General features: G+C 34.6%; 1 protein-coding gene across 1 annotated transcript in view; it reads left to right on the forward strand.

Annotated features, from left to right (window-relative positions):
* LOC106460821 (synaptotagmin-7-like) overlaps window positions 1-6,921 on the forward strand; it is a 48,029-nt gene extending 41,108 nt beyond the window's left edge. The window contains exons 5-7 of the mRNA XM_013920568.2: window positions 1,763-2,029; window positions 4,185-4,302; window positions 6,073-6,921. Of these exons, the coding sequence (XP_013776022.1) occupies window positions 1,763-2,029; window positions 4,185-4,302; window positions 6,073-6,410 (723 nt within the window). The 3' untranslated portion in view covers window positions 6,411-6,921. The remainder of the gene's footprint in view (window positions 1-1,762; window positions 2,030-4,184; window positions 4,303-6,072) is intronic.
* Window positions 6,922-11,666: the final 4,745 nt, after the last annotated feature.

Here is an 11,666-nt window from a genome sequence, read left to right on the forward strand (position 1 = left end):
GATACTTGATATTATAAACACTTATTCTAGTTCCTGGTTGTTTGGAAAATGCTCAGTTCTGATTACTACACAGCGATACTTGATATTATAAACACTTATTCTAGTTCCTGGTTGTTTGGAAAATGCTCAGTTCTGATTACTACACAGCGATACTTGATATTATAAACACTTATTCTTATTCCTAGTTGTTTGGAAAATGCTCAGTTCTGATTACTACACAGCGATATTTGCTATTATAAACACTTATTCTTGTTCCTGGTTGTTTGGAAAGTGCTCAGTTCTGAATACTACACAGCGATATTTGCTATTATAAACACTTATTCTTGTTCCTGGTTATCTGGAAAGTGCTCAGTTCTGAATACTACACAGCGATATTTGTTATTATAAACACTTATTCTTGTTCCTGGTTATCTGGAAAGTGCTCAGTTCTGATTACTACACAGCGATATTTACTATTATAAACACTTATTCTTGTTCCCGGTTGTCTGGAAAGTGCTCAGTTCTGATTACTACACAGCGATATTTGCTATTATAAACGCTTATTCTTGTTCCTGGTTGTTCGGAAAGTGCTCAGTTCTGATTACTACACAGCGATATTTGCTATTAGAAACGCTTATTCTAGTTCCTGGTTGTTCGGAAAGTGCTCAGTTCTGATTACTACATGTATTTCAAGTTCAGCTATTTTTTCTTCTCTTTATAATGAACCAGGAAGGTTAATGGTCATTCATTAGAAATTTCACCGTGTAGTGGCGCTGCCCACTTTATGTGAGAAATTCAGTTTCACCCCAAAATTACCAATGGAGTCCCTTCGGATTTTTAAATATATTTTTCTAAATTATCTATGTATCAAAATGTTTGTTGGTCGATAATTTTTGTGGGTTATGGGATCCCTAAAAACACAAATCACATAAAAATTAGTTAAAAAATGCCGTAAACATTGCAATTAATCCCACTAATTATTACTATTTTTCGTAGAAAATAAGTAATTTCACCCAACTCTTTTTCTTGGTCAGTTCTTTACATTGAATGTTGTGAAACAGAATAAAAAAAATACTTAGTGTGCTGTAATATGTTGAGCCTCCCGGTAATAACAAAGTTGGTAACTGAAGGGTTAATCACATCTGTTGTAGATGTGTAACATCCATGTGTTATCTTATTAAAAAAATGAGCCTGTCATAGCCAGGTGGTTAGGGTGCTCGATTCGCAATCTGAGGGTCCCGGGTTTGAATCCCTCGTCCCACCAAACATGCTTGTCCTTTCAGCCGTGGGGGCGTTATAATGTAATGGTCAATCCCACTATTCGTTAGTAAAAAAAGTAGCCTAAGAGTTGGCGGTGGGTGGTGTTGACTAGCTGCCTTCCCTCTAGTCTTTCAGTGCCAAATTAGGGACGGCTGACGCAGATAGCCCTCGTGCAGCTTTGTGCTAAATTCAAAACAGACAAAAACAAACTTATCAAAAAAGTCTATAGTTTCATCATGAATAATTCCATCGCGTCCTGTTTTCACGTCATCTGTGATTAAAGTTTTTGTCTCAGTGAAAGAAATTTGAACGATTTTTCTTATTATCTATTCGTGAGTTTTCTCGTATTTAACGTTTTTATATGTTTACTTCCGTTATTTGAATAACGTGTTCCAGTCACTAACCCGTTTTACTAAAAGTTTTTACAAACTAATTCCTTGTGTGATTTTGTTATTATACATCCAGTCCTGTGTTTGATTAAACTCTTAACAATTGACTCATGTTTAAACATTGTTTTCTATAGATTTGGCTGCTTCCAGACATTAGGGACGTTCGGAAAAGCAGTGTCCGTCGTAAAACCCTCAATCCCCACTTCGAAGAAGACTTTGTGTTTGATGTTTCTCCAGCAGAGCTACGAGAACGAACGCTTGAGATACTGGTGTATGATTATGACCAATATTCTAGGCACGTTTGTATGGGCAAAGTACATCTCCCATTAGACCGCGTGGATCTCGCAGATAGAATAACACTATGGAAAGGAATAACTCCTTGTGATGAAGTAGACGACCAGGTTTGTTTGTATTATCTTTTATAGACGTGGATTGGCTCTGAGGCAGAATGTATTTCAGAGCTGGCAATTCTGGTTCTAATCCGTGCGATATTTTGAAATATCACCCACACTTCAAAAGCTGTTGGGTGCTCTATAAGAATGACAGTCAGTCACCTAGCGTAGATGATAAGTGGTAGGGTGCTGCTGCTGACTGGCTGTCTTCTCTAGTTCAAAATTAGGGATAGCGGCAAATAGTCATAGGTAGCTTAGCCATAAATATAAAAGACAAATTTTGTCTATTAGCTAGTTTGTTTTAGAGTAAACCCACAATCGGCTACCTGTTGTGTCCTCCGCGAAGAATCGAATCCCGGATTTTAGCGTTGAAAGTGCGCAGACTTACCGCTGTCCCACTGGAAGACTAAAAGACAAATATAACATTTTTTAAGATTACCCATAATCAACGTTATTAGTTTTTTAACTAACAAAAAACACATAACATGTAATTATACACCGGACTGTATTTAATTTTTAATTTTAATATATATTTTTGATACTCACTTGTCATCATGAATTAATATATATTTGTTTGTTTGTTTTTAATTATGCACAAAGCTACACAAGGGCTATCTGTGCTCTGCTCACCACGGGTATCGAAACCCGGTTTCTAGCGTTGTAAGTCCGCAGTCATACCGCTGTGCCACTGGGGGGCTAATATATACTTTCAGCAACCTAAAGATGCTGTGAATCCCCTAACAACAGTTTATGTGAGGATAAAGTTGTATGTAAAACTAAAAATGGAAAACTTTCCAATCAATGTCTTCGATTAAGTATTGATAATTTGTCATATTAGTATAAACATAATTTGGTTGAAGACAATCACAAAGCCTGTATTCGTCCCCGATGGTCTCAGAATAATGCTTGCTATTTGTTGTCCACTACTCCACTAATTTCAAAACTGTGAATTCGTTTTTTCAATGTGACAGTTTTGGTACAGTGTTGTCCTGTGTCATGATGTTAGTACGGTGATGTTCTTGCTGTGTTACAGCGTTAAAATAACGTTATTCTGTGTTGTAGCACTAGCACTGTGTTATGCTTTGGTTATAGTTTTGTTACAGTGTTATTTCTTTGTTATAGCGTTATTACTGTGTTATAGTGTTATTTCTGTCTTATAGCGTTAGTACTGTGTTAACAGTATTGTTACAGTGTTCTTACTGTGTTATAGCGTTAGTATTGTGTTATGTTGTGTTGTAGTGTTCTCTCTGTGTTTTAACGCTAGTAATGTATTATAATGTTATTGCAGCATTCTTTATGTGTTATAGCGTTAGTACAGTATTTGATTTCCGTGTTACAACATTACTACAGAGTTTTCCTTTCAGTGTTAAAACGTTTGGCTATTTTTTCTTGTAAAAACAACAGATATCTCGGGCCATCAGCTACGACGAAACTGTAGTGTTTTCAGTAGTTGGAACCATTATACACAGAATATAATATATGTTTATGGTCTTGAATAAACCACATATGTTTCGGAGTGGAGTTGTGGGTATAAATGGAATTAGTCCTGCGCGATCTGACCACATCACAGTGACTATATATTCTCTTATTTATTGTTTAAATATGTTTTCGATGAAAATAGACCATCCACGTAATTCTATTTGGCATGCTTAAATCCAGTTTATGTATCTCTTTCGACTTACGTTACTGATTGCAAATCTGTTACTTTAGGCAACTAGCCTTAATGGACCTTCTTCCTGCTATTAAATTAATTAAGCTATACATACATGGCGCATTGCAGAAAGGTAGGCATGTCTCGAAATTAAGATAATAAACCTAGATGGGGTAATTTGTCACTTGAATTTATGTTGAAATTCGAGAACTGCCGTTGTGTTAACGGCAGTTACACAATTACTAATCCTATTTAATGCTACGTTAATACACAAACGGTATTTTCTTTATATAAATAATAAAACAGCTCGTTAAAATAGTAGGCTCATTAAGTACTTTTTTTTTTCTCAAAAAATTAGATAACTTCTGTAAGTTGTCAAATCTGTGGCAGTTCGGAGTAAAGTTGGTGTATATGTGTATATAGAGTAGACGAGCTCGTATTTCAGCACCTTCCTTAGATATTTAAAACTTTTCCCAAAAATACTTACTGTTGTTTTCTTTATTTGTTTTTCAGCCTGATATGGGAGACTTGATGTTTTCTCTGGGTTATTTGCCAAGCGCTGAAAGGCTGACCGTTGTTATACTAAAGGCCAGAAATCTAAGACCTGCGGATGAGAGTAAAAAAATACTAGGTATGACATATTGAAAAAAAAAGGCACACTTAACATTTACACTAAAAGCATACTTTTGTTACAGCTATGATGGTTTTTACAGAGAGTTGAGGACGTTATAATAAAATCATTTTGAACATGTAAGTCAAGAAGCCACAAGATAACCATAGCAGATATCAAGTCGTGATGGAATGATGTGTATCAGAACTACATTTTGACATTTTCGGTGTTACGTTGGTTTGTGATGCCACCGAAAATAATCGTTTTTTTGGGAAGAGAATGTAACAGCCCTTTCCGACTCAAAATATTCATACACTCAAACCACAAAGATGTGTTCAGATCGGAGATCTAGAACTTTCGTGGCGAGGATATCCCCTGTGCTTAATGATATTGAAAAACCAAAGAATATGGATCAACATGGGGTATCGGGGACACCCAGAAAGAGACTTGCAAAAGTAGTATCACAGTCATGGTAAGCAAAGGGTTGTTTCATGTATAACAGGTGAAAATCCATGAATACAAAGGTCAATGCTAAAGGCTGTCCACGTGTTTCAGGCAACAGTAGGAAACGGTCACGTGTACACAAGCTCTTTCGATGAAATGTTCATCCAGTCATCGTATACCCCAAGCAGCTGGAGTATGAAACGTAGAGTCTATGGCATTCTATATGTTTTAATTGTTGAAAAGCCACCAAGGAAGAGTGGTGTGCTGTGATAGAAAAATCTCACAAAGGAGCATTTTGCAATGGAAACTACGTTGCAGGGATATTGTCAAGATGCCTACTTGTCAAGTAGAGCATAGTCAGACGTGATGACATGGTCTGTAACGACGTGGTGAAGCTTTGAAATCGTTTTACTATAACACACTCAACTACAGTAGTTTTGTTGTCAACAACAAATTAATTTGTTGTATATGAAAAATATAAGAGTTTCCTGACTTCGAATTCTGCGGATTTTGATGTTCATAATTTATCTCTTGATTATTAGTGTGTTGAATTATTAAAGTCCTTAAACTACTCGTGAATTTTGTATTATTATTATTATTATGTAAGATAAATTAAAAGTGCAAAATTCAAATATAGTCTTTATAGCATGTATGTTTGATCTCAGAAATGCTATTTTTATGTCAAATTTGTATGCATTTATTTTCATTTCTTAAATATAAATATTTATTTTCACTAAAAATTAGTACAATAAAAGGTTAGAATGATGTAAAAAATTCTGCTTATATAGATCACGCAAATTTTAGGAATAAAATACTTTCAATTCAGTAATAAACTAACTTACTGATGCTGGTGAAAAACGTGGAAAATACTACTTTATCTTTTATTTGTTAACTGCATGCTGTCTTAAGTTATTAAAGTGTTTTTTTACCAATCTCCCAATAGATGTCAATATATTAAATTTTCAAAGGATATATGGACTGAAAGTTTGTTTTGCATAACTCTAATAAGCTTATGAATAATTTATAATCACAAAAAAGATAACTTTAAAACGTTTTATTAAAATATATATTTTAGTAGTTTACTATCTATGTTGTTCCTTTACTTTATAAATTTCTATTTTTCAGTGTTTAAAGAACATTGGTAACTTTGAAGTTCAAAATACATACAAATATAAAATTACCACTGTGCGCGATAACAGACCTTCTAGGCTACAATGTTTGGATATTCTGTTATATATATATATTTTACTAATTTAAAGGTTTATTCAAAGTAACTTGAGACGTTTCGTACTGGATTTTTTTTCTTTCTTTATGTTTTGTTCTAACATTTTTTTTTATTATACACAGATCCGTACGTGAAAGTGTCATTGTTTCACGACGGGAAACGATGCAAAAAGAAAAAGACTTCAACGCAGAGAGGAACCATTAACCCCGTTTTCAATGAAGCCTTGACATTTAACGTAACAAGGGAAATCTTGAAGACTGTTACACTCGAGTTCACCGTAATGAATGACAACATTCTAGGACAGAAAGAAAATCTGGGAAGCGTTGTGATTGGTCCACAATCGAAAGGAGACGAGGCAGCTCACATGAGAGATATGATAGCCTCTAAAACAGCAGTGGCGATGTGGCATTCGTTAATGCCTTCGCGGTCAGATCAGGTTTTCTCAATTTCGGGGAAATAAATTACCGAACTATGACCTTGAAGCAAAACACACACACACATTAACGAACCAACGTTTTTACATTTAGTACATATCAGTTCGTATAAGCCTCTACTTCAATATATACGACATTAAATATAAAAATTCAGCTCGACCAATGAGGCGTTTTAAATTGCTACAACCTATCACTACACTATACACACAGAACTAATGATATCAATAAAGTATTCTAAACGTGGGTTAAACTGACTATAATTTTACAAACTATTACCCCACAACACACGGAGCTAAACCATAACCTATCACTACACTACACATACACAGAACTAATGATATCGATAAAGTATTCTAAACGTGGGTTAAACTGACTATGATATTATAACCTATCACTGCACTATACACTCAGAACTAATGATATTGTTACGTCTCCGTTTGTTAATTGATTTTTCCGTAACTTCGTTCCGACGAAACTTGCGACACAAGTTCTTTACTTAATAAACTGATTTATTCTTTCCGAATATAACTTTACCGATACACTCAACTTCAACAATCGCGTTAAAACAAACACTAATCAACGAACGTCAACAATACTTCCGACTGCAGTTCAGTTACTCACTATCTATACACACATCACAACAACCTCACCTTACCGCGTCACGTTTTCCCCTCTTATATATACCAGCCTACCCTACTAGTAAATACTAGAGCATTCGCCAAAGTACATGATAATTCTAGAAACGTTGCGTCACTGTAGTCATGTGACTCGCTGACGCAACAATATCAATAAAATATTCTACACGTGGGTTAAACTGACTATGATATTATAACCTATCACTACACTATACACTCAGAACTAATGATATCAATAAAATATTCTACACGTGGGTTAAACTGATTATAATATTATAACCTATCACTACACTATACACTCAGAACTAATGATATCAATAAAGCATTCTACACGTGGGTTAAACTGACTATGATATTATAACCTATCACTACACTATACACTCAGAACTAATGATATCAATAAAATATTCTACACGTGGGTTAAACTGATTATAATATTATAACCTATCTTCTGCTCTACCAATCGAAATGAACGAATTCACATTATTCATTCAGGTTAAAGTGAATATAATGTTAAATGTGTTTATTCCATTATACGGTAACGTATTGTTAGTAACAGTGGTGTTAAACAGTTTAAACGCGCCTAGGTTTATAATATAAATATGCTCTTGACAACTGTTATGGTGTGTACGTTATTTATTAGCGAAGCGTGACTATAATCAATTATATTTGTCATAAGACAATAGTAATTCTTTTTTCGGCCCGGCATGGTCAGGTGGATAAGGCGCTCGACTCGCAAACTGAGGGTCGCGGGTTCGAATCCCCGTCCCACCAAACCGTGGGGGCGTTATAATGTAACGGTCAATCCCACTATTCGTTGTTAAAAGAGTAGCCCAAGAGTTGGTGGTGGTTGGTGATGGCTAGCTGCCTTCCCTCTAGTCTTACACTGCTAAATTAGGGACGGCTAGCGCAGATAGCCCTCGTGTAGCTTTGCGCGAAATTCAAAACAAACACTTTTTTTTTCTCGGAAGGTAGCGATTACAGAATGTAGTGTTTAAGAATACAATACGCCTAATACAATTGTCGTATGACAAATATAATCATGTTCTTGTCATGTCAGAATACAAAGTTTGTCTGAAATTCATTCTATTGTAACCATAATATCAAATATTGGATAATTTTCTTTTTTTTTTTTTCATTGGAGTACCTTAAAAAGGTATAACATCTTTATTAAGCTTGAGAATTTTCGTAGTAAGAATGTTATTTAGATTTCAAACATTGGAAACCGTATGAAATGTCTTGTTAGCTTGTATTCAGGTTGCCCAAGTCCAATACCTCAATGTTTCTTTAGAAACAATATTTTTGGCGATAATTTAACACTACTGTCCTTTTACGTAAAAAACAAAAAACAACACTTACCATGAAAAGACGGACAAAAAACTCACGAACAAGAATATCATGTCAAAGCATAAAAGAAATTTAAGTTATAAATATTCTTAAATGGTATTATATTGTGTAAATATATTTATTATTATTTTAGTTTTTGGCGTTAGATTTTATATTGCCGGCTTTAAAGAATGGTGACGTATTCACATTGTTTAATAAGTGATGTAGAATGTTACGCCTAAAATTGCGGGCTGTAACCTATATCTTATCATAGTGTGTTGAACAAAACCGTAACTGCGAACGAACAATATCTTGTTTATATTCTGTTGCCTCGTGCGTAAGTACTGTTGCCTCGTGTGTAAGTAGTGTCCAATGTATATTATTGTAAATAGTAGATAGTAAACCACATTTTCAGTATTGTTGTAAATGACGATTACTCCAAACGATTACTCGAGTAAGGTATAAGTGAATAACCGTTTATATACATTACGCACAGTAGTAATATTTTATTTTCCCATTTAAGTCGTACCTAGAATACATGTGTAAATAACCATACTTTATTAGTACATATTTTCTAATATTTGTTCCATCTTAACAGGTTTTATATAGAGATTATTTTTATAAGGTCATTTTCAAGGAAAATTATCCACACCATGATTATACCAGTCAACATCAAAGTAGGTAAGTTTACCTCACTTCTTTGTTTATTTGTTTCAGTGCAAAACCACATTGGGCTATCTGTTACGTCCACCGCGGGGGAATCGAACCCCGGATTTTAGCGTTGTAAGTCCCTATCAGGGCACATTAAAAAAGAAAAATATATAGATGGTTGTAACACAGTAAAATATTTATTCCTTTTTTGCAAGTCCACGATGGTTGTAACATAGTAAAATATTTATTCCTTTTTTGCAAGTCCACGATGGGTGTAACACAGTAAAATATTTATTCCTTTTTTGCAAGTCCACGATGGTTGTAACATAGTAAAATATTTATTCCTTTTTTGCAAGGCCACGATGGTTGTAACACAGTAAAATATTTGTTTATTTTTGCAAATCCACGATGGTTGTAACATAGTAAAAATTGTATTCCTTTTTTGCAAGTCCACGATGGTTGTAACACAGTAAAATATTTGTTTATTTTTACAAATCCACGATGGTTGTAACATAGTAAAAATTTTATTCCTTTTTTGCAAGTCCACGATGGTTGTAACACAGTAAAATATTTATTCCCTTTTTGCAAGTCCACGATGGTTGTAACATAGTAAAATATTTATTCCTTTTTTGCAAGGCCACGATGGTTGTAACACAGTAAAATATTTATTTCTTTTTGCAAATCCACGATGGTGGTAACATAGTAAAATATTTATAGCTTTTTGCAAGTCCACCATGGTTGTATCATAGTAAAATATTAATTCCTTTTTTGCAAGTCCACGATGGTTGTAACATAGTAAAATATTTATTTCTTTTTGCAAGTCCACGATGGTTGTAACAGTAAAATATTTATTCCTTTTTTTGCAAGTCCACGATGGTTGTAACCACGATGGTTGTAACATAGTAAGAATTTATTCTTTTTTGCAAGTCCACGGTGGTTGTAACATAGTAAATTTTTATTCTATTTTTGCAAGTCCGCGATTGTTGGATGTTCAGTAATTACTCCTCAAATTGAAATAAGAAAAGCTACTTCGTGGTATATGTTATCTGATTCCCACAATATTTTAAATCTTATTACTTCGAGACGTATAAGGCAATGTTAGAATGAACTGGCTCGTGTGCTAACTAGTAGAAATGTCACCGAGACTTGGTAGTGCGGGATTTATTTCTCAAAGTAGATTTAAATGTCATGAAGTAAAAATAAAAACAAAAAAATGTATGTTTTTTTTCTTTTAATTTGTTTTTCTATGCGTTTTGTAAACTACGTAAAGTATGCTAAAGTTAAACAACACTAGTTTCAATATGTGGCTTTATGTAACTATAAGACACAATAAACATTTGCTAAAAAGCTTCTACAACACAACAAATAACTCTTTGTAATCGACTTCAAACTAACTTTATATTTTTGGTTTTCATTTAATGTTATGATATTCATGTTGGGAATGAATTTATACGTAAACTCGGAGCTACCAGGTTAGTCGCCTTTTCAGAGGTTTGTCCCGGTGGAAAAACGCTAAAATCCGAGGTTCGATTCCCCGTGGTGGACACAGCGTATAGTCCAATGTAGCTTTGCTCTAAAACAAACAAACAAAGAAGTGCCCAAGGATATTTCTTTAAAAATAACTAACTATCCATTTCTACACCAACATGGTAGCTAATTTATATGTGTGTGTGTGTGTTTTTATTGTTCTAAAGCTATTTTACCTTAAATCACCATATATATTCCTATTATATAAAACAAATAGATCAAATTTGTTTACAATGTAATATGAAAGTACGTTGAAAAGTTTAAATTGTACGAAGCGGTTCGAGATAGTTTGGGATCAGAACTAGTTGATCCTCAGCTGGAAAAAGGTTGGGGACCAATGAGTTTAGGAATACAGTTATTTATAGGGTAGTGCTGAAAAAAAGCCGGGGGTTGATTTCCCGCAGTGGACACAGCAGATAGCTGTGCAATGACGTAGTGATTGATAGAGAGAGAGAGGAGAGTGATGGAGAACACACCTAAGTACAAGTTTCGTGGATTCAACATTGATTGTTTTTTGGTTGTTGTTTTTTTTTCTGATTGTACCAAAATACACTTTTTGTTACGCTTGTTTTTTATTTTATTTTTTTTATAGGAGGAGGAGGAGGGCCCTGTTTTAGGCTATAAAAGATATGGTAACCTTAAACTCGGTAAATATCGCATACAAAAATTGTATGAATTGGGTTAATGTATTTTCAGGTGGTCTACGTTCTCTTAAGAGTTAGTTGTCTTATATGCGCATACAGGGGCGGGCCATGAGTTTTCAAAACGGAGGGATTCAAATGAATGGATGTCGGAGCGTCAGAAAGGAAACGTGTTCCCTCACTCCCCGTCTAAAATGCTGAATACTTTTAACATTTGGAATTCTCTAAATCCAGTTCTTGACACTTTCCATTGACTTTGTCAGTCATTCCTACAATTCATTGGCAAATTAGTAAAAATAAATCTGAATGACCAATACTTTATGGTACCATCGAGAGAATCTCTTCCTTAATTTGATGGCCCGGCATGGCCAGGTGGTTAGGGCGCTTGACTCGCAATCTGGGGGTCGCAGGTTCGAATCCCCTGTCCCACCAAACATGCTCGCCCTTTCAGCCGTGGGGGCATTATAACGTGACGGTCAATCTCACTATTCGTTGGTAAAAG

Source organism: Limulus polyphemus, unplaced genomic scaffold (assembly GCF_000517525.1).
Source record: "Limulus polyphemus unplaced genomic scaffold, Limulus_polyphemus-2.1.2 Scaffold36, whole genome shotgun sequence".
Classification (NCBI taxonomy): Eukaryota; Metazoa; Arthropoda; class Merostomata; order Xiphosura; family Limulidae; genus Limulus; species Limulus polyphemus.